The sequence below is a fragment of the Alosa pseudoharengus genome, unplaced genomic scaffold (assembly GCF_046254945.1).
Source record: "Alosa pseudoharengus isolate Yale_2024_CS ecotype anadromous, Long Island Sound unplaced genomic scaffold, YU_APseudo_1.1 YU_APseudo_1.1_scf_9, whole genome shotgun sequence".
Taxonomy (NCBI): domain Eukaryota; kingdom Metazoa; phylum Chordata; class Actinopteri; order Clupeiformes; family Clupeidae; genus Alosa; species Alosa pseudoharengus.
Window position 1 is genome coordinate 28843754 of NW_027468881.1, and position 22250 is coordinate 28866003.

Genomic DNA, 22250 nt, shown 5'->3' on the forward strand with positions numbered 1-22250 from the left:
TGCCCTCAGCCAAAAATATTACTAAATATTTTTAAATATAGCAAAACTATTTCAGTGTCTACAGGTTTTATTATCCACCTTTTTGTTTGGATGGACTGAAAGTAATAGGTATAAAGGTAGGCTAAACAATTTCAAACTAGTACTTGCGCTTTGATGTCCGTCAGTGCTTCAACTAAATCCTGGTACAGAATGGATGTCCTGGACGCTTACACCCTAAATTGGAGCCTCCTTGAATTTTTGGTTTTGATTAGAGGCATTACAACGTTTTTGGCTAATAGGTTACTTAAACAGACCACATTGCAAATACTAACAGGACAACTGGCATAAATAAATGCAATTTGTCTTGTAACTGTATAACTGTATTTTGGCAATGTGTTTCATATGCTTTCAATACAATTTCTACATTTTTGATCCACAGTGCAAATAACACACTGCACAGCTTGGGCCATAAAACACAAGGTGTGTTCATGTCTTCCTCACCTGAACATGTGCCACATAAAATTGATTTTAAGATATAGAAATGTACTTAATTTTATTGTTACTAAAATGTTACCATAACGTGATTAAATCAGCATAAATTTGCTTTAAGCCTGAAGCCCTCTATGTAGTGTTTATTTTAGATTATTCTTCTGAAATGTATGCATCTCGATTGTTTACTTTAGGTTCTTTATGATTTGTTTGCATTTTCATGAACTGAAGAATGTAAACAAAATGTTGTTGAATGTGAAACAATACACATGGCACATGCACATCAGGGAATGCATTTTTTTTTATATAATTTCTCAAAATAATAGAAAAATTGCCACTCAAAAATTCAACCAGCATTTTTTTTTTTTTTCCAAAACATACCTACACCATAACAAGGTACTAAGAGATAATAACCCTTTAAGGGCCTTCACTTTATGTTGCTCCTAAGTGTTCCCTGCAGCTTTTGATCCAGACTGGAACATTCTCAATGGAAGTGCGTTTGAGAACAATGACAACAAGTATGTCCTTGGTGATATGCATATTTCATTAGAATAAGTTGGCTATTATAAACTGCACTGAAAAGCAACACATCTGAATTGCCCTGCTGTTATACACTTTAAATATTCATGAAAACATTTTCAATCTAATGCCTGCATAAACCTTTGGTGATTAAGATTGTCAAAGTAAAGAGAGCTGACGTGTCTCAAGTCCCAGGGAAAAGTGAATGCACTAGCCAGGCTGCATGACAGGCTTATATTTAGTTCAGAGTCATGGGAGAGCATGCGTGTGGGGGTGGGATGGGGGTGTAAGGAGGGAGGTGGGTCAGTATAAAACTGAACCCCCTCCTGGCTGTCAATCCTGTGAGCAGGGAGACAGAGTTTAGGGAAGTGCCTTATCTGTTGTTGTTCCCCCTCCTTTCCTCGCTTCCTTTGCACCTTTTACCAAGATGTCCTACCCGAAACTGGTCAAGGACCCCACTAAGATGGGGGTGGGCCGGGCTATTGCTGTGCTAACGTCCGGAGGAGATGCCCAAGGTAAGCAGGGAGCTGGGCCTGTGTGATGGCAGAAGAATCTTGACAGATAGGATTGAGTGATGGAGTGCTAACCTGCTAGCTAGAGCTTAGGTTGTCTCCCAACAGAGGTGGACTTGGGTGTAGTCAGATGGGCTTTGTTTACCTCAGGAGCATTCGAGTAAAGACGGAAGTCTCTGTTCAGAAGTGGGCGGGACCTATATTGAACTTGTTTGTAAATTGTAATAGTGAAGCCAAGGAAACTTTATTTTTGTCAAATGAATTCTATACCAAGTCATGCACTCAGTTTTACACACAGGCAGTGTGGGAACTGTCCTACTAGTGAGAACCCTTAGTGTTTCATACCACATGATGCATGCCTGAATAGTGCTCAGTGGCATTCATTTGACTTAAAATGTACTTGTTTATAATGTTGTTTTCAAAGAGCCATCATATGACACAAGAGTAGTGAACCTATTCCATTATATGGAGTCACTTTTAGACAACCCCATGGAGGAGTTACATAAAAGTCCAGGGTGTAAAGATTTCCCATGATTGACATTTATTTATTTGTTTATTTATCAGCTGTGTGGGAAGTGTTCTTGTGTTGTGTGACCTATCACTTTCAGCCTTTATGTCCTCTTGTCCTCTGCTGCGCTCGCTGCCTGTGTGTCTTATCTTATTTGCGGCTAATTTTAGAGACACTGACCTTTTTGTCAAATGACATGCAGTATTGAGAGCAGCATGGAGGCCTGCCATGTTCCACAGCTGTTCAATGTTGAAACAGGAGCACATCTTCCAGCGCTATCCAGACACCTTGGCCTTTAGTTTGAACTGGTCAAAATATACATGTGATGGGTGTATGGCAACAACTTGACTTTACAATGAGTAAAGTCTTTACTAGAGCTCATATCCAAAAATATACTGGGCTTTGCTGTGAAATATACAGGGCTTTGCTGTGTGCTTGGAGTAGATCATGTTGCCAAGCAGGGGCTACAAAAGAACCTTGACAATTCTCTGTTCCAAAAACATCAATAAGTACAGTGTTGTTGGAGTAGAGTTTGTTTCATTCCTCATGTTGAAATATACAAAACAATCTAGAGCAACACCCATATACCTGCCAAATATATAATCAACATTTTTAGAACACGGTATGTGCTCTTGCCTCTGTTGTAGACCACTGCCTTTTAGTAGCTGATTCCACTAGGGTGGCTGGCCTTTAGCTTATCTGACCCTGTAAATGGAAGGTCAAGTGTACACTCTCTCCTGCAGGTATGAACGCTGCTGTCAGGGCAACAGTCAGAGTTGGCCTGTACACTGGAGCTAAGGTCTTTTTCGTCCATGAGGTAAGTTAACAAGACATAGACAAAATCATAATTTGCATGTTTTGGGGAATTTCTGTGCTCAGAGTTGAGTATTCCAGAGTTTACAGGTTTTTCTTTTTGACTGTTTGGATATTTCATTAATAGCGGTATTGGTATCATTTTAGCTTTTCACAGATAATATGTGTTGTGATGCTACCTGCAGGGCTACCAGGGCCTGGTTGATGGAGGGGACAATATCCGCCCCGCTACCTGGGAGAGCGTGTCCATGATGCTGCAGCTGGTGAGTCAGGCGGTGGCAGATCACCCCACACCCTCCCTTATCCCCAGATACCCCCACATCCCCAGATACCCCCACATCCCCAGCTACCCCACATCCCCAGCTCACCCCACACCCTCCCACATCCCCAGCTCATCCCACACCCTCCCTTATCCCCAGATACCCCCACATCCCCAGCTACCCCACATCCCCAGCTCACCCCACACCCTCCCACATCCCCAGATACCCCCACATCCCCAGCTACCCCCACATCCCCAGATACCCCCACATCCCCAGCATTCTAAAGTAATATCTCATTGCTCATTTATTAGGTTTATTTAAAAAAGATTATGGTGCCTCCTTTGTCAGACTTAGGTGTAAAAAAAGGCTGTGTGGAACAAGTGCGTTTTACCAGACTATCACAAATGACAGCTTTAATGACGGCTGTTGAGGGAAGGGCCTTCCGAGTGACTGACTCTGTTAACAGAACGCAGCACACAGAGAGACTCTAGAGAGATGTGCATGGGTAGGATGAGCAGGTGTGGTGCCACTAGAGGACACTAAGATGCTACGCTAAGATCTTATGTATGTCTCAGCTCCAGTAGTCTTGGCTGCATCACTGGTGTCCCATTAGTAGTGACTTATTCCATACTCCTCACACTCACATGACTAGTGATCTACTTTTTATTCATTTCATAAATAGTTCCAAGCCGGTTTGAGGTACAGTTCATGTGTATCATGTGCATGTGTCATGCAAATATTTGACTCCCTTTCCTGTGTTGCAGGGTGGCACAGTGATTGGCAGTGCCCGTTGCATGGACTTCATGCAACGGGAGGGGCGCCTGAAGGCTGCAGGCAACCTGGTGAAACTGGGCATCACCAACCTCTGTGTGATCGGAGGCGACGGTAGCCTGACTGGGGCCAACCAGTTCCGCACAGAGTGGAAGGAGCTGCTCATAGATCTGGTCAAATCTGGTGAGGGTCAGATAGATAGATAGATAGATAGATAGACAGATAGACAGATAGATAGATTACTTAGATATTGATTACTTTATTGATCCCCAAGGGGAAATTCAATTCAAACCTCCCCCCCCCCCCCCCCCTCGTTCCACAGGCAGGATCACTGATGCTGAGGCCAAGGCCTCTTCCCACCTCAACATCGTGGGCATGGTGGGCTCCATCGATAACGACTTCTGCGGCACAGACATGACCATTGGCACAGACTCCGCCCTGCACCGCATCATGGAGGTGGTGGACTGCATCACCACCACTGCCCAGAGGTGTGTGTGTGTGCGTGTGTGTGAGAGTAAGCGGCCTGCTTACTGGTAGTGTGTTTAAGGTAGACACGCTGGGCTGGGTTCATACATTTCTAATGGGAAAAAATCTGGGAAACTGACTCTCTTTCTACAAATTCTTCTACATATTCTTTATTCAAAAGGGTTTGAATCATAGGAATAAAGCAGAATTTGTTTTTAAAACATTTATTCCGAAAAAACAGCTAGCAATAACATTTCTATCTGTCTTTCTGTCAGCCACCAGAGGGCTTTCATCATGGAGGTGATGGGCAGGCATTGTGGGTAAGTGCTCCTCCTCTCCAAACTCCTTATTTTCATGAATGTTCAACAGCTGCAAGAGATGGGGCCTAGAGCTGGACAGGTCGTCCTGTGTCTACATTTGCTGGACTTGGTTGGAATTGATCAATCCCACCGCATACAGAAGGGGGACAGAGAGGCAAAGAGTAGACATTTTAGTGGAAATATGAGTTATTGCAGATGAGCATTCACAGAACAGCATCTGATTCCAGTGTTCATCACAGCATCACATCTACATAGCGTTCACTGATGCCTGATGTCTGACCATTGCCGGATAGTGTACAGTCTTCAGTGGTCAGTAATCATCACTGATATTCAACAAATGGTGTTGAACCAGAGGCTGGTTCCCCAGCGCTGCTATTTGACTCCCTCCCTCACTCATCACCATGTTAGGGCCCTGGAACAGCAGGCGTTTTGTATTGGGGTCGTTACAGTTAGAGTGGATGTGTATGGTAATATTCTAAAGCAGGCCACTGAAAACCAAATGTGTGTTGATGTTTTTGTGCTTCAGCTATCTGGCCCTGGTCACTGCTCTGGCTTGTGGAGCTGACTGGGTGTTCATTCCAGAGATGCCCCCAGAGGAGGGCTGGGAGGACCATATGTGCAGGAGGATGATGGACGTGAGTGTCTCACTGATGCTCTCTTTCTCGCTCTCTCTCTCTCTCTCTCTCTCTCTCTCTCTCTCTCTCTCTCTCTCTCTCTCTCTCTCTCTCTCTCACTGTAAAAGTTACAATATTGCCAAAGCATGTATACACAATACAAAAAAATAAAAAAATATCCCCCCCCCCCAGGCGCAATACTTACAACGTCCCTGTAGGGAGTTATTTATAATTTGGCCAGATTGTTTCATTTTCCTATCCCACAACCCCCACACATTTAAAAAGCTTCATACGCCTCTGCCCCCCCCCCCCCCCCCCCTCTCCTGGACCTTAGACATGAGCTCCACACATTTCCACATCACATCACATCACACACGCAGTGCACTCCTGGTAGACCAGCACTGACCGTTCTGACCAGTCTTCTCTCCGTGTCCACAGACCAGAAGCCGTGGTTCCCGCCTGAACATCATCATCGTGGCCGAGGGGGCCATGGACAGACTGGGCAAGCCCATCACCTGCGACCAAGTCAAAGCAGTGAGCTTCTCTCGCTTTCTCGTCTGCTCTTACAGTCTGGTCACTCGGTGTGGTTTAGGGGGTCAGGCTGTCTGACGTTGATTTATCTGTGTTGTCGTTCACAGCTCGTGACTAAGAGGTTGGGCTTTGACACTCGTTCCACAATCCTGGGGCACGTGCAGAGAGGTGGAACCCCCTCCGCCTTCGACAGAGTTTTGGTAATTCTTTCTCTTTCTTTCTTTCATTCTTTTTTTTACATTTTCTCTTTCTCTACCTCTTTTTGTATATGTCATACCTATCATACTCATACTGTGTGTGTGTGTGTGTGTGTGTGTGTGTGTGTGTGTGTGTGTGTGTGTGTGTGTGTGTGTGTGTGTGTGTGTGTGTGTGTGTGTGTGATGTGTCACAGGGCAGCAGAATGGGTGTGGAGGCCGTGATGGCCCTGCTAGAGGCCACCCCTGAGACTCCCGCCTGTGTGGTGAGCCTGTCAGGCAACCAGGCCGTCCGTCTCCCCCTCATGGAGTGCGTGCAAGTGGTAAGAGCGCCGCACCGTGCACCCGCTCCTCTTGGTTTAACAGCTCTCTGCAACTTCACATGGAGCAAAAAGAGCAACATCCTTGCCCTCAGTTTCACAGCTAACAAAAATCTCACTTTAAATATCTCTAGACAAAGGATGTCACCAGAGCTATGGCAGAAGGCAAATTTGAGGAGGCTGTCAAACTCAGGGGCAAGTGCGTAAACACTTTGTCTCACATATCTCCCTTCTATAAGTCCTTGTTTTTTAAAACAACTTGATGTCTGTATACGCATTGCTATTGACTCACCTTGACTGTTGTCATGACACAGGAGTTTTGAGAATAACTGGAACACATACAAACTCCTGGCACACGTGCATCTCCCAGACGTCAAGGTATGGGTCATCTCTGACCTCGTCTGTTTCTGCCTAGTGTGCTGAACAAAAAAAAAGACTTTTCTTTTCTTTTTTTTTTTTTTTCTCCAACTCGGTCTCCCTTTGCTCCATGTTCACAGAGCAACATCAACATTGCGATTGTCAATGTGGGTGCCCCCTGCGCGGGCATGAACGCAGCTGTGCGTGCCACCGTGAGGATGGGCATCCTCCAGGGTCACAGCATGTTCGCCATCCACGACGGCTTCGAGGGCTTGGCCCACGGACAGGTACAGTAAGACAGTGGACATGGCGGCTGCAAACCCAACACCGGGAGCATCATGCGAAGAAGTGATACTCAGATGGCGTGCTGAATGCAAAAGTAGTCAATAGACAAAGGAAAGAGGAGTGGAGGGAAGGAAGGAATGAATGAACAAGCCAACAACAAACAAACAAACAAATAAACAAATGACCGAATGAATGATTTAGCTAATGAGCTGGTGGATGAATGGATGGGTATTTTTGTGGTGCTCTCCTCATAGCTGTTCATTTTATGCTGTCAGATTGAACCAATCACATGGAACACCGTCGGTGGCTGGTCAGGAAAGGGAGGCTCCATTTTGGGCACAAAGAGGTAAGGCAGGATTCTGCTTAGACCGTTTCTGCTATAAAGGCATTTTTGCTTATAAAGTTATGCGTTAAATGATTACGCTTGTGATCTTACAGAGTCATGCCGGCAAAGATGCTGGACGAAATCAGCCTCAGCATTGCCAAGCATAGTATCCATGCCCTAGTCATCATTGGTGGCTTTGAGGTAAATGTAAAAAGAATCCTGTAACACACACCCACACACATACTTGCAGTATTGTATCTGGTATGTTGAGTCTCGGAGTCCAAACACTGCGCTGTGCTTGCAGGCGTACTCTGGTGGTCTGGAACTGGTGAGGGGCAGGGAGAAGTACGAGGAGCTGTGCATCCCCATGGTGGTTATCCCCGCCACCGTCTCCAACAACGTGCCTGGGTCCGACTTCAGCATCGGTGCCGACTCAGCCCTCAACACAATCACCACGGTCAGTCGTGTGATGTGACTCTTCAAGACATCAATGCATGCATGCATGTTTACATACACATCATAACCCAGGGGCCCACTAGGGTCAGACTAACAGTAACCTCATCAGTGGGCCCTTCAGCCCACTTCGGCTCTATAGTCCTCTATAGCCAGGCAAAGCAACACATAATCACATCTCCCCTAACTAGCATTTGCCTCACATGGAGCTCTTGTGGCAGTTTACACATGATTTCCTCTTCCCCCCTTTTCCCCAGACATGTGACAGGATTAAGCAGTCTGCTGCAGGCACCAAGCGCCGTGTCTTCATCATTGAGACCATGGGCGGCTACTGTGGCTACCTGGCCACCATGGCCGGCCTGTCAGCGGGAGCTGACGCTGCCTACATCTACGAGGAAAAGTTTGGCATTGCTGAACTGGAGGTGAATGAAACCTCCATCAAACCTGACTCAAGTCACTTCCCATGCAAAACAGCATCTCATTGGATTCTAGATTGTCAGCAACATGTACAGTTTTCAAGGCTAACTGATGTTAACTGATTGGCATGTGATTGACAGAAAAATGTAAGGCATCTGACAGAGAAGATGAAGACCACAGTAAAGAGAGGTTTAATTCTAAGGTAGGTTCAATACCAAAGCATAACCAAAGTTTGATACCTTTTGACAGATAAAGAGCTTACACACAGTTGCGTTTGCACAGGAATGAGAGCTGCAACTCAAATTACACAACCGATTTCATCTTCAACCTGTACTCTGAGGAGGGCAAAGGAGTCTTTGACTGCCGTAAGAACGTCCTGGGACACATGCAGCAGGTTAGGAACCTTTCACTGGATTGTTGGTAATATCCTCACACGTGACTCCCATTACTTGACGCTATGAAACATCTGTTTCTCAGTGTAGTATCACTTCCTCTAAATGGCTCATGTCATCCATCACCAGGGCGGCTCCCCGACACCATTCGACAGGAACTTTGCTACCAAGATGGGATGTAAGGCTGTCCTCTGGTTGACCGAAAAAATGAAAGAGTGCTACAGACATGGTGAGTGGTGGTGAAGTATACTGAAGAGCCCTGCACCTCTCTACACTCACTGAGTATACCTAGTCTAGCAGTACATGCTCTAGTCTACATAGTTCTTGTACTTAATCAAAGAATACTTCGGTCCAAGTACAAGCTAGGATAAATTATTTATCCATTATATAACAACCTAGGGTCTGTTTTTGGATGATCCCAAGTGTAAACCTTCGTTGGGGACCTGAGCGATGTTAAATGGTGAAGTATTGAGTAAGACTGGAATTTACAGCGCAATAGTATATACTATATCTATATACAGTGTTGGGCAAGTTACTTCAAAATCGTAATGTACTATGCATTACTTATTACTGTCATTTCAAAGTAATTTGTTACATTATAATATTACCGTCTCTGAATTGTAAGGCATTACACTACTATTGCATTACTTTTAAGTTACTTTCACCAAAATATCTAGAAATATGGATTTGCCATTCTAAATGCAGTTTATTACGCTCAATGCAGCTCATTGCTCTTCCAATGGAGGGAGATGGGGTATAGCATAATGACTGAGCTAGGCTTAAGGCTAACAACATACAGTAAGAATGCAATATAGGCACAGTGGTCATGATGCAAAACAAGGAACAATCATAGTCAGAATTTTGTTAAAAACCGACAAAAGGTCAAAGTCTGGTAAATTGTGATATAAATACTGTAACTTTAAGGCCTAGGCCTGCTCAATAGAGAGCCTATTGTAAATCAAAGCTTAATAAAGACATGTCAAGATGGTGGCCTACTGGCCATTTCGGTGCCCTAAGTGAGTGGCTTTGAGTGAGTGATTGATCTTTACGTTCTCATAATGCCCTTTTGCCAGCTCTTGTTTACAAGCCTTGTTTGTTGAGTTACATTGATAGCACAATATTAACAATAATATGCACAATGTTAAGTTGTTTTTAGCAGCCTTCATTGCTTTGGAAAGTATGCAATGACATGTTGCTTCACATTTCGTTTTGCAAATAAAAGTGAATTATGATTATATCCACCTAGCTATCTGAATGGATTTTTTTTGTCGACTTGGCATATCATATTTGCTTCATGTAGCCTAAATGCTTGGGAAACGAATTATTGAAGACCCACCAATTCCATTCTACTAGTACTACGTGGTGGAGATTGAGAGAACCCAAAAAGTATCAAACTTCCATGTACCATGGTGTTAGTGCATTCTGACATTGTAAACGTTATTGATGAAGAGTGAAACGCAGTTTGCAGTAAAGCTACTATTCATTGGTTACATTTGGGTGCCCCCTCTGTCCTTTGGTGCCCTACGCAAAGTGCGTGATGCGCGTGGTGGGAGCGGTGGCACAGGCTACACAATCTTTTTCTGCATTTCTATCCCTTTATTCTCTTTAATTCAAGTTCACAGCTCAAAGCTGACATGCACTAGAAGAACATAGTGTTTTATCAAGAATAAAAAAGATTAGCGTGGCACCACTTTGTTTCATTAAATGACTTGTGCTATTTCGCGAGGCATAGTGAGATCTTTCGGTTTCGCACACAAAGTGCACTAACTATTATGTTCTTCATATCCTTGTCTCTGACAAGCTAAAAATAATGAGCGTAGTATGTCCATCCCGCAAATAGAGTCCGACTTTGAGTCTGCTGCAGCCACAGTCATCTTCAACCAGTATCAGGAGATACGTTCTACTATTTTGCGCGGATCTTTTCTCGTCTGTTGTTCTCACGGTGGTGTTTGCGAATATGTATCAAAACAAAACAAGCGCTTAATTTTAGGTTAAAATGCATTGTAACGCGCGTTACTGAAGTTTGTACCGAGTAAATATTACCCAATTTTTTTTGTGTAATGCCTTACATTACCGCGTTACCGCAAACAGCAATATATTACAGTAATTCCATTACTTTTGTAATGCATTACTCCCAACACTGTCTATATATATATATATATATATAACTATATCATTATGACCGCTGTTGATACACAGCACGTCTACAGTATTTTAGCCCCCTGATAAAGATTATATATCAAGACACGCCCATATCAATACCTTGTGATGTAAAGGTTAAAATTTTGAAATTTGACACGTTTGACATGTATCACTACCTCATTCTTTGGATGCAAGATGCTTCATCAATTTTGTCCAGAGTTAGTGCTGCAACGGACACATTTTAATCGCTGCTTGGACCCCGATGATTGCCGCTTGAGGATAGATTTAATCTTATCATCATTTGTATAGTGTATACCCATGTCATGTTATAAATGCTGTTACTGCACATTTTTTGTTTACCATTTCAACCAGTGCAAGCTGTATATCATTGCATTGCTTTCTTAAACAATCATTGTATCACCAGGGGTTTGTCTAGTGTTATGTATCTTATGAGTATTATTATTTCCCAGGCCGCATCTTCGCTAACACTCCAACCTCTGCGTGTGTGTGTGGCATGAGGAAGAGGGGCCTGGTGTTCAACTCCCTGTCAGAGCTGGCAGCAGACGTCGATTTTGAGTGAGTGTCTCCTCCTGTCCTGTTCAACTCTAAACATGCAAGCTTTAGACAGCCAGACATTCAAAAGTGTGATGCCTCATGGTCTAACACTAACAACTTTCCAACTTTCACTTTCCAGGCACCGCATCCCAAAATCACAGTGGTGGCTGAAACTGAGGCCTATTCTGAAGGTGCTGGCTCGCTATGACGTGGACTTGGACACTTCAGAAAAGGCCGCTCTGGAGCATGTTGTAGTAAGAAGAGCCTAAAAAAAGGAACCCTAAATAAATTAAAGACAAAACGGGAAAGTGGTTTATCACAACAGAAGTCGTGTTGTCATATTTAGGTTTTTTGCTCACAAACTCTACTCACAACATTAAAAAAACAAGTAACTACACATCTACAAACTAGTTGAAATTAAGGTAATTTACTCTCTCTCTCTCTATCTCTCTCTTCCATAACTTTTTTGATCTACCTCTTTATTGTGTCTACTCTTTTGTGCTTGGATATCTTTGCACTTACAAGGCTTTATTGTGTGGGCCAAGTCCAAGCACATAGACATTATTTCAACATGGACCTTCCATCAGAGACTGGATCCCTAGTGCTGAAATCTGGCTGATGAGCTGAAGAAATTGAGATGAGGTTAACATGAATGTCGTTCAACAATAAAAGTCATTGTTGTATATTGTGTAATATTGCCTTGTATTTAGTATTTAGTGTGTAATTTTGTATTTAGTAGCCCCAATCAGACAAGGTGAAACCCAGGTTTCAAGTGGTAATTTAATGACCGGGTCCAATGTGTGAATGAAGTTGACCCCCTAAAGTTGAATCGGCAATCACTTCACTTGCAACCCAGTACGATACACACTTTTGTTGTCGAACAGGTGTTGTGCGAAAACAAGCCGATTGATTACCAAGTTTTGCCTTCACTTGCTACACTAATGACAGAACATAAAAGAGTTAGAGAAAAGAGCAGAGTTGTATAAAGTATCCGAAACCCACACTTCATACCACACGATTAGCACGATTTATTCACATGTCAACTTTTGGCGGCAGAAGGGACGGAATATGTGTAGACAACTGCCATGTTTGCGTTAAAAAACTAACCCAATACAATTTCTATGGGAGATTCTTTGAGTGCTGGGTCTCCTCATCAGAAAGTCTCTGATATAGATCTGGAGAGTTTGATGTAGGTAAGTGCTATTGTAGTGTTTCAGAATGTGAGAGAAAAACTAATTTGAGAGAAACAGTCTTTAAAAATATGGTTTGGAATTGAAATCTGCATACTCAAATCAGAAGTGTAGTAAAGCACCACTGCCTGTGGACGACACCAGGATGGATAGCTGTGTCCTGGGAATCGTTGACCAAAAATTCAGGAAGTTGATGATAGCAGCTGTCATAATTAATTGGGGTTAAGAGTTTAACAATCTTCCTGTATGTTCTGTGATTCTTTGTTCAAAGTAATATTGTCATTAACAAAAACAAGCAAAGAGGTAAAGACATCTGAAACAGGCAAAAATACACTTGGGGAACATTGCATTTTTATCAGAAATAGTTTTCTGTGAATATCTCGAGAACCTGAGGGCCTAGGAGAACCAATTTATTTTGTATGTTGGTCTTAAGGGGCCATCTCAACCCATCTCATAACCACTCATCCCCCCCACACACACTTAAAGGCAAACACACACACACAGAAGCAAAAATGTACACAATAGCAAACATACACATGCACACATTCATTTACATGTAGAGCATGGAGTATAAGTATAAGTATATATTATATACTCTTTTGATCCCGTGAGGGAAATTTGGTCTCTGCATTTATCCCAATCCGTGAATTAGTGAAACACACTCAGCACACAGTGAGGTGAAGCACACACTAATCCCGGCGCAGTGAGCTGCCTGCAACAACAGCGGCGCTCGGGGAGCAGTGAGGGGTTAGGTGCCTTGCTCAAGGGCACTTCAGCCGTGCCTACTGGTCGGGGTTTGAACCAGCAACCCTCCGGATACAAGTCCAAAGTGCTAATCAGTAGGCCACGGCTGCAGTAGGAGATGGGGACAAATTGACAAGAGTGATTTATTTTTGCGGAGATAATGTGCAGGACTGGTCATATTTTGTACTGCTCTGCGGTACATCTAGTTATAGTAGTAGGAATAGCTACGTCTAACACACCATAACAAATGGTAATTTGCATGAGGTTACACCCTTGAAGCGATCCTGCTGCTCTGTGATCTCTATCATTCACCAAGAAGACCATTCACCAAAACAACATCTGCAACTTTAAACGCACGTCAGGTAAACTAATTTTGGCAGTCAAAATGTGTGCTCTAGTATATTTTGATGTCACCTTTACATTTTCAGTGGCTCTCAGTTCAGTCTTATGCATTTGCTTATATCTCAAGTGAGACTAATGAACTAAACCCCTTCAGTGTGCATTTCAGATAAATATCGATAATGTCAGCAACCCTATGAACCTTTTCAGCATAAACTATGTTCCCATAGGAAGATTCAAAATGTTCTTAAATGGCTATTATAGTTAAATTATAATATAATAACAACACATTGCCTGATTAATTGTGTTTAAGTGGTTTCACAAATGCAGTGGGAACTGAAAGAGAAGAGAGAGTCTAGTTTGCATATCCCTTGAGAGACCCTTTGTTTTACTTGTTGTATTATTATTGATTCAGAAAAAGAAACCTTTTTCCGTATAAAGATGCTACCTATTTAATTTGGTCAGAGAATATATGCACTGGGATAATAAAACGTCTTTATCATGTTAATTTTCTTCAGGGTTTCATATTTTGGCAAACCCTGAACAGGTCAGTGCTCTGAGTACTGGGAGATGAATTGGGTGTGGTTCAGTGCAGCTGTTCTGATATGCTGCAGTCACAAGACAAGTATGTATATTTTTAAGTATACTACTGAAGTTATGAATCTTCTACTTTCTGCCTGAATATTTTTCATCTTACAAAATAGAAAATGTATGACAGAGTATTAGGACTACGCAAAAAAAAAAAAAAGAAAACTGAAATTTTTGTCCAGGAAGTCATCTGTAAAAATGTATCATTTCTCAGGGTTTAACAAATGTCAATTCAAAATTGTACACTGTTTATGCAGAGCCCCTGACAATGCTGTACAGCATCTATAAATAAAGCTCTCCGCTCCTGCAGAAGGATCCAAATGATTTCTGCACATCAGCTGCATCTCTCTGACATGACAGTTTGGACTAGCCTCATTCACTTTGTGAAGAGTGGCCTCTGATGATTGGAAAAGTTTCTAACTCTAGCATCAAAATCATTGGTCCAACCTAACCAGTCACATTGATCACGGATGTCATCTCCACTCGTCACTGATTGGCCCTACCTGTGTGTGTGGGAAATGTTGTATTGTTGTGTGACAGACTAGTATCCGACTGACAGGATGGCAGTGGCCAGGCTATGTTTGGTCAGCCTCCAATACACGTCACTGTGTTTATGAAGTAGTCAGCTATTAGTTTGGAGTCAATGATAGTGGTAGACTATGCTTCTATCCGCATTATGTGCCGCTTCCATGTAGTTTCCATTTATTGTTAGAAACTATAAGCCATAAAGCATTGAGACCTTTATTTAACACTTGTTGTTGACTTGTTGACAGTTTCCATATTGGTCCACCCTCCATACACTTTACTTTACAATTTACACTGTTAAATACAGTGTATAGCTTATAAAAATACTTTTATCTCATAATATCATGACTTCATTCTCAAAATCTCAGATTTTATTTATTATTCTTCAGTGTGGCCCTAAGCAAATCCAATAGGAAAAGGGAGAAGGAAAGTACATATGATAAATGCATTTTAAATTCTTTTAAATACAAAATTAGGGCGTCCGATCATTTATTTCTCTTATTAAACAGAATTTTCAAAAGGATTATAAAATTCCATCCTTCATTTATGAATTCATCAATGTATTTTGAAATTTGATTTTTTGAAATTGGAGTTCTATGTTGGTTTTGTAAATTCCTTTTTAAATTAGACGCATTTATAGCTGGATTAATGTGTCATTGCATTTATAGCTGGATTAATGTGTCATTATTCAAATTATTCTCACAATTTCTCATTTTACTACTGTTTACAATTGCAAATTAATGACATATTTTATTACTTTTGCAAGACGCCTGGTCATCCATAATACTCCATTGTAAAAATATGAATTTAAAGAAGCCAATAATATAACATTTCCTACAGAATGATCCACTCTTAACATTTGTTTTGTTATAAATCTATCTATCATTTAGGTGTACAGGGAAAGTGCAAGTCCCAATCAACATGCTCTGCCTGTGTGAGCACTGCAGGTTGTGCTTGGTGTAAGCAGAGGGTAAGTGTCATCTAGAACATGAACACTAAAAACATGCTTTGATGTCTCTTTGTAAAGGGACAAACACAAGTCCAGTGAGTGTTGATATTAATGCTACAATGTAGCCTGATTCTGGCAAAAATTTTGTTGAGCCTGCACATAGAGCAGGTAGCTGCTGGAGGAGTTTGTGCCATATGTGAGCAATATGTGCATTGTAAAGTTAAGTTGGTGAACCTTCATGGAATTATATAAGTATATATACTCTTTTGATCCCATGAGGGAAATTTGGTCTCATTTATCCCAATCCGTGAATTAGTGAAACACACTCAGCACACACTAATCCCGGCGCAGTGAGCTGCCAGCAACAACAGGGAGCAGTGAGGGGTTAGGTGCCTTGCTCAAGGGCACTTCAGCCGTGCCTACTGGTCAGGGTTCGAACCGGCAACCCTCCGGTTACAAGTCCGAAGCGCTAACCAGTAGGCCACGGCTGCCCCTAAGACTGACATAATATATATGCAAGCATGATCACATAATACTTTCCCAGATATGGGTAGCCTGCCCTTCACATTGAGATGTGAAATTTTATGCTATCAATCTTGAGTTGATACTTCCCGCAAGTTTCAGTCCTAGGGGGAACAGTAGCATCAGCAGCAGCAGGATTTAAAATGTATGGTACTAAACTACATTTTTGGCCTGTGAGCATTATTATTAATTAGTCCACAACAATATTTCAGTTGAATCTTATGACTCATAACTTTTGCTCTGATCAGTCATGATGTGACAAATAGCCTCTAAAGTCTTGTTTTTAAATCTAGTGGTAATGTAGAGGTATGCACTCCTTCCAGGACTTCCTGATGCCTGGTGAGGCAATCAATCATCGGTGTGACACAAAAGACAACCTGAGGAGGAGTAACTGCTCGGAGGTCATAAATCCAAAGCCTAGAACACTCACCGTCAGGGACAAGCCCTTTTGGAGTGACCCAGGAAGAGTAGTCCAGCTCCGGCCACAGAAGCTCCAAATCAAGCTTAGACTGGGTGTGTGCTACAACTGTTTAAAGCAACACAATGCAAGAATTGGTGTTACATTTTTCTGTGTTTTGAAAACAAACCAAAAAAGATCATGTTCCTACATGATAAAATAATGTTATCGCAAGACCAGTTATATGGGACCCGCAACAGTGATAGCTGCATCATTAAAATGAGTTTGGGGGCGTTATTTTAAAGTGGATATTTTTCAACTTAGGGTCTACTTACGGATGGTAAATTTCTGTTGGGGACCAAAACAACCTTAATCTGAGTTGTTAAATCGTCAATCTTGCAAGGATTAATGAATGTGCCGCATCTGTCAATGGACGCACAAGAAGGAAAGTTTGATAATGGATTTGTACAGACTTTTTGCAAGATGGAGGGGGTCAGAATAATATAATACACTGACTGCACAAACAGTCCTTTTTTATACCCTTTGTTTACACTTAATAATTAGTCAAACTTACATCATTGTGATCCCCAACGAACTACACTCTTTATCATCCAAAAATAGATTGATAATTTGCTGTATATCGGATTTATCCTTTAAGCTAAATAACTGCAGTTTTGCTTTAAGTCATGTTTTAACAGAATACAGTTTTATGCTTTTATTTGTAATTTCCAGTTGTCATTCATTTCCACATGTGATATTGATAATAACTCATTATAATGTTGTAGTGGCTGACAAGAAAGTTATGACTCTTATTCCTTCACTCTGTCCAATGTTTAGGTGTTCCCCATACATTCAATGTGATGTTTAAGAGAGCGGAGGGCTCCCCCATTGACCTGTATTACCTCATGGATCTCTCCTTCTCTATGAGGGATGATCTGGACACTGTCCGCAAATTGGGCCACCAGATTGTCTCAGCCCTGAAAAATGTCTCCAGTTCTGTCCGGATTGGTGAGTGTGTGGGACTGAGAGGAAGGAAATTAATAATCAGTACATGTAACAAGGCTGGGTTACCTGCATAGATCCACATTCACACTGAGTTATCTATTGTTATCAATCTGAATGAAAACAGAGGACAGTGAAATCAATCTGCAACACAGGTTGAATAGTATCTTATTCTCTATTTATTGCAGGTTTGGGCGGTTTTGTGGAAAAGGCCACAGATCCCTTCATCAACACAATTGAGGCAGTAAAAAACAGACCCTGCAATAAAGGATATACAGGGCCCTGTCAGCCTTCTTTCAGCTTTAAGCATGTCCTACCACTCACTGAGGATGTAACTGAATTCACAAGGAAGGCTGAAAAAGAGTCCATCTCTTCTAATAAAGACAATCCCGAGGCAGGCTTTGATGCTATAATGCAGGTTGCCGTCTGCCAGGTGACATACATTTGACAGACAAAGATCATCTGAGAAACGAACCATATTGACATTGCAGGCCGCAATGCTTCCAGTTCTAGCAACCCTGACTCTGATCATTTTATCCCAGGATCAAATAGGCTGGGGCGACGTGACACGGATCTTGGTCTACACTTCTGACGGTGTCTATCATCTGGCTGGAGATGGAAAACTAGGTGGTATCTACTACCCAAATGATGGAAAGTGTCATCTTAACAGCGAGGGATTCTATGACATGGCCACATACTTTGTGAGGGGCTCCTTTGCTTGTGTCCTTACCCAAAATGTCTATTACTGGGAATAGCTATACAAAGATTTCCAAAAGACATGGGTTAAAATAATATTTGCTTATTCAAGAAGGATCATGTTAATTTTCATCTTTTACAGTTTCAAAATATAAAAAAAGGAAAGCAAAAGTTTGGACACCCTGCCTGGTCAGCACTTAGTATCAACTCCTTGGCAAACATCACAGCTTGCAAACACAAGTTCTTGTTTGAAGGATTTTTACCCATTCCTCCCTTAAACAAAAAGCTCAGGGGACTGTGAGGGCCATGATAAAACCTGTAACTTGTTGAGGTAGTCCATTAGAGGTAGTGATTTTGAGGTGTGCTTAGGATCATTACAATTGAAAACTATAGCCTGAAAAAAGCAACACTTACCCCAATAATATTGAATTACTGAATAAAAATCATTAAGCAAACGAGCACAGTCTTTGTATTGTGTTGCCAGGGACTCATTTCTAAGATCTTGCCATTTGTATAGACTTCTTGACATGCTCTCAAAATAGAAGTGTAGAACTGCACATTTCACTTCAGACCAGGTTTTCCATGGTCAGTGGCGTTACCATACACCTGGTGCACATGGTTCATTTGACAACTCGGCGGCCTGGCGGAATAATGATAGTGGCAGTGTAAACTAGCAATACGAGTAGCGTTGCGCCTGGCTCCTCGATGTGCGTAAGATAGGGCCCTATGTCTTTTGGAGATCAGTTAATTTTCTTCTTATTCAAAGTACCTGACATTTTGATCAGGGTGCTCACACACTTAAACGCTACTACTGTATATGGAGATGTAGCATGTGCTTCTTGCAGGACTATCCCTCTATCGCCCATGTTGCTGAGGCTCTTTCTAACAACCACATCAAACTCATCTTTGCAGTGACTAAAGAACACTTAGAGCAGTATACGGTAAGTGTCACATACCTGATGTGCTCTCAGTTTTGGTGGATGCCTGTCTTCAAAGAATTCTTTCATTTCTGTGTAGGCTGTGAGTGAGCTCATCCCACAGTCTGTAGTAGGTGTGTTGGAGAAGGATTCCAGCAATGTAGTCCAGCTCATCTCTAAAGCCTATGATGTAAGTACAACAAAGCATATCTCTCAGAATACTATATCTCAAGAATACTAGTCATTGCATTTTTTTTTTAAATCATCAGGATCTATCATCCACAATATTGCTGGAGCACAATAGAGTTCCACCAGGTATAGATGTCTCCTATGTCTCTCAGTGCAGTGATGGCACTCATTCCCAAAGTCAGAAGAGAGGGGCATGCAGTCATACTATGATAAATGATCAGGTACTTTAGCTATCAATAGACGAACAGCATTATATTAAAATCCAATTCATTTATGATGGAACTTATTTAAACATACTGAAATGTTTCTGCTATTCAAATGAATTATTCCTGAGTAAATTTCCAGCATTCCATAAATGCTGGCATATTTTGGTTTGGTGTGACTCAATTTGGTTTGACACTCAATACAATGAACTTACATCTGTTATTTTCAATAACAGGTGAATTTCACAGTGACCTTAACTAGCTCCGCTTGCCTGCATGAGCCAACATCATTCATCCTCAAAGTGCAGGGTCTAAATGAAGAGCTGCAGGTGACTGTGGAGACTCTCTGTAACTGTGATTGCAATGACACAGAGCCCTTTTCCGCTCAGTGTAAGGGCAAAGGAACTCTCACCTGTGGTATCTGCAGGTATGTAGCCTCTGGCTGACATCAATACAATGCGCAAATGATACCATTAAATAGATATGAGTAGTCCAATGAGAACCTCACAAATACACTGCCCTGCTGTTGGTTGTGTTGATCTGAACTCTGGTGGTGGCAGCTGTGATGAAGGGAATATGGGCCAGAGTTGTGAGTGTGAGATGCAGGAGCACAAGGACACCATGTTTGCGCTGGACGAGAAGTGTGTCAGCCCGAACAGCTCCCAGCCATGCAGTGGACAAGGGAGTTGCCTGTGTGGCATGTGCATATGCAGAGGGAACATCAGAGGGAAGTACTGCCAGTGTGACGACACCAGCTGCAATCGGCACAACAATATCATCTGTGGGGGTAAGAAAGAGAGTCCTGCATGAATTAAACTCTAATCCATAATTGATGATATAATTTCAGTTGCAGATGACTACCATTATTTACAGTATAGGGAATAGCTAAATGATGCTTTGTGTTAACTGGCAGGAAATGGAAAGTGTAACTGTGGCACATGTGAGTGTAATCCTAATTACTCTGGTCATGCCTGTGAATGTTCAACATTGACTGACCAGTGCTACACAGGAGGAGATGGTCTGTGTAGCCACAATGGACACTGTGAATGCAACAAATGCCAGTGTCACCCAGATTTCTTTGGGAGACACTGCTCTGAAATTAGAGCCCCTTGTATCAAGTTCAAGTGAGTAATACAGTATTTCATTATCTGAGGAAATGAATGAACTACCAGGTTTCTTGCACTTATTGTTATTCTAATAATATTGCTATGTTTAAAGCATTCAGCATTTTGGTGAGTGTTACGTCTAACTCTTGACTTGTCTTCTTACATTTATGTTACTCATAATTTACTTTTGATTCTCCTCAACCTTTATAGCCCCTACACACAAACTCTTTTTGATATTAATATCTGATATGTCCTGATTGATTTGATTTGTTGTATTATTATTATTTGTTTATTAAGGATTTAATTAGTTGATTTATATTGCTGTTTACATGTTACATGTATTTCATATCAGCCACAGTCATTGTAATTCTATTCTTCTATCTATCTATCTATCTATCTATCTATCTATCTATCTATCTCAGACCTTGTGTCCTATGCGCAATAGCAAATGGAGAAGATTGCAAACATGCTTGTGGAGGTATAAAGCTTGTTACCAAAATGAATGAATCTGGACCACTTGTTTGCTTTGATGAGAAAGTTAATTATAATGCGGAAATTGACATGGCGGATGGAAGTATCCGTATACTCTATGTTCTAAAGCCCAGTGAGTGATCCTCTTAATTCCTTTTTACATCTGTATACTTTGCTGTAACCATGAAAATTTGCCTTTTTAAACAGAGTGTATAATATACCTGTCTGTCTCTATAAATTCTGTTTTGTGTTATTATTCCTCTTTTCCCTCTTAGGTAAAATGTATGTGATTTACCGTCTCATCGGCACTGCGAGCGGTGGTGTTGTTGTCATTGGCTTGATTGGCATCATGATCTGCAAAATTCTGTTTGAAATCATCTAATTTGTCTTCATCTTTGTGGACCTAGTCTGGCACATGCAAATATCTGGTTGCACATATTAGTCCATAGTCAATGATGCAACATCATATCAGCGTCTCTTCTTGGGTCTTGGGCAGGGGCCGGATTTATTGGAATGAGACCTCGTGGGGGGGATTATCATTTTTCTGCACGGGTATCAGATTGTTGTTTGATCATATACACATTTACTATGTAGGCCTACTGCTGTCATAGAGTAGCCTATACTGCTCTTTCTCTTTTGAAACACCCTACTACCTACTACCTTCCATGTCAGTTTTGTCAGCCTCTTCCTTCCTGATGATGGGTTGTAGGCTACTGCTAAGTTTAATCAATTTATCATAGACCTATTGATTATTACACATTGAAGACTGGATGGGAAATACTTTTTTCTCTTTTCCATTTCTAGCCATGACTAGGCTATATCAGTTTCAACAATCTCAGCAGGCCTTCAGCGCTAGCCTGGGTGTTCCCATGCTGCCTTCAGCAGCCATTAGCGTCCTCTACTGGTGAATACCAAAGATAACTTAATTCCTTTTTCTGCTAAATGTTTTACTGTGTTACTACTGTAAGTCAGAAAATCAACTGAGGTGTATAAAATGACAATAGAAACCAATTGTAGCCTATGTTATGTATTGTAATTAGGCAGTGTTAATATTAAACAACTCTACCTGTTGAAATCAGGCTAAATAAATTGTTGTTCAGTGTGTGTTTTGTGATAGCCTAGGCTACTACATAATAAATACTGTTTTTCTGATCACCTGTTTGTTACATATCAGAAGAAGAAGCCAGAAGC

The 22250-nt window shown here is 41.6% G+C and overlaps 2 protein-coding genes across 6 annotated transcripts; both read left to right on the forward strand.

Moving 5' to 3' along the window:
* The first annotated feature begins 1336 nt into the window (after positions 1 to 1336).
* On the forward strand, positions 1337 to 11904 carry pfkma (phosphofructokinase, muscle a). The gene is made up of 22 exons (XM_076277417.1): positions 1337 to 1502; positions 2751 to 2824; positions 3006 to 3083; positions 3845 to 4034; positions 4174 to 4339; positions 4592 to 4636; positions 5163 to 5271; positions 5689 to 5784; positions 5889 to 5981; positions 6173 to 6298; positions 6430 to 6494; positions 6610 to 6673; positions 6793 to 6939; positions 7213 to 7283; positions 7376 to 7463; positions 7567 to 7719; positions 7973 to 8137; positions 8273 to 8334; positions 8415 to 8526; positions 8654 to 8753; positions 11137 to 11242; positions 11361 to 11904. The coding sequence occupies exons 1-22, from the start codon at positions 1415 to 1417 to the stop codon at positions 11488 to 11490; spliced, it is 2328 nt and encodes a 775-aa protein (XP_076133532.1). The 5' UTR covers positions 1337 to 1414; the 3' UTR covers positions 11491 to 11904.
* Positions 11905 to 13437: 1533 nt separating this feature from the next.
* LOC143115408 (integrin beta-7-like) lies at positions 13438 to 22171 on the forward strand. 5 transcript variants are annotated; one of them, XM_076277422.1, is made up of 15 exons: positions 13438 to 13517; positions 14013 to 14119; positions 15498 to 15577; positions 16402 to 16591; positions 17313 to 17483; positions 17666 to 17895; positions 18020 to 18178; positions 19019 to 19114; positions 19191 to 19280; positions 19360 to 19500; positions 19719 to 19909; positions 20043 to 20269; positions 20396 to 20606; positions 21011 to 21192; positions 21335 to 22171. In XM_076277422.1, the coding sequence occupies exons 2-15, from the start codon at positions 14065 to 14067 to the stop codon at positions 21439 to 21441; spliced, it is 2130 nt and encodes a 709-aa protein (XP_076133537.1). In that variant the 5' UTR covers positions 13438 to 13517; positions 14013 to 14064; the 3' UTR covers positions 21442 to 22171. The 5 variants fall into 5 exon arrangements, with proteins under 5 accessions (XP_076133537.1, XP_076133538.1, XP_076133535.1 ...); XM_076277423.1 differs by having other exon boundaries at positions 17666 to 17910; positions 19872 to 19909; positions 21335 to 22169; XM_076277420.1 differs by having other exon boundaries at positions 17666 to 17910; positions 21335 to 22168.
* The last annotated feature ends 79 nt before the right edge of the window (positions 22172 to 22250 follow it).

What these genes read in the sequence shown, in the direction of transcription:
- LOC143115408 (XM_076277420.1), top strand. Translation starts at nt 14,065, where the DNA reads ATGAATTGGGTGTGGTTCAGTGCAGCTGTTCTGATATGCTGCAGTCAC. An exon ending in TGCAGGTTGCCGTCTGCCAG is followed by an intron (nt 17,911 to 18,019) that starts GTGACATACATT and finishes ATTTTATCCCAG; the next exon opens with GATCAAATAGGCTGGGGCGA. An exon ending in ATACTATGATAAATGATCAG is followed by an intron (nt 19,501 to 19,718) that starts GTACTTTAGCTA and finishes TTTCAATAACAG; the next exon opens with GTGAATTTCACAGTGACCTT.
- pfkma (XM_076277417.1), top strand. Translation starts at nt 1,415, where the DNA reads ATGTCCTACCCGAAACTGGTCAAGGACCCCACTAAGATGGGGGTGGGC. An exon ending in GTGATGGGCAGGCATTGTGG is followed by an intron (nt 4,637 to 5,162) that starts GTAAGTGCTCCT and finishes TTTGTGCTTCAG; the next exon opens with CTATCTGGCCCTGGTCACTG. An exon ending in TCCTGGGACACATGCAGCAG is followed by an intron (nt 8,527 to 8,653) that starts GTTAGGAACCTT and finishes ATCCATCACCAG; the next exon opens with GGCGGCTCCCCGACACCATT.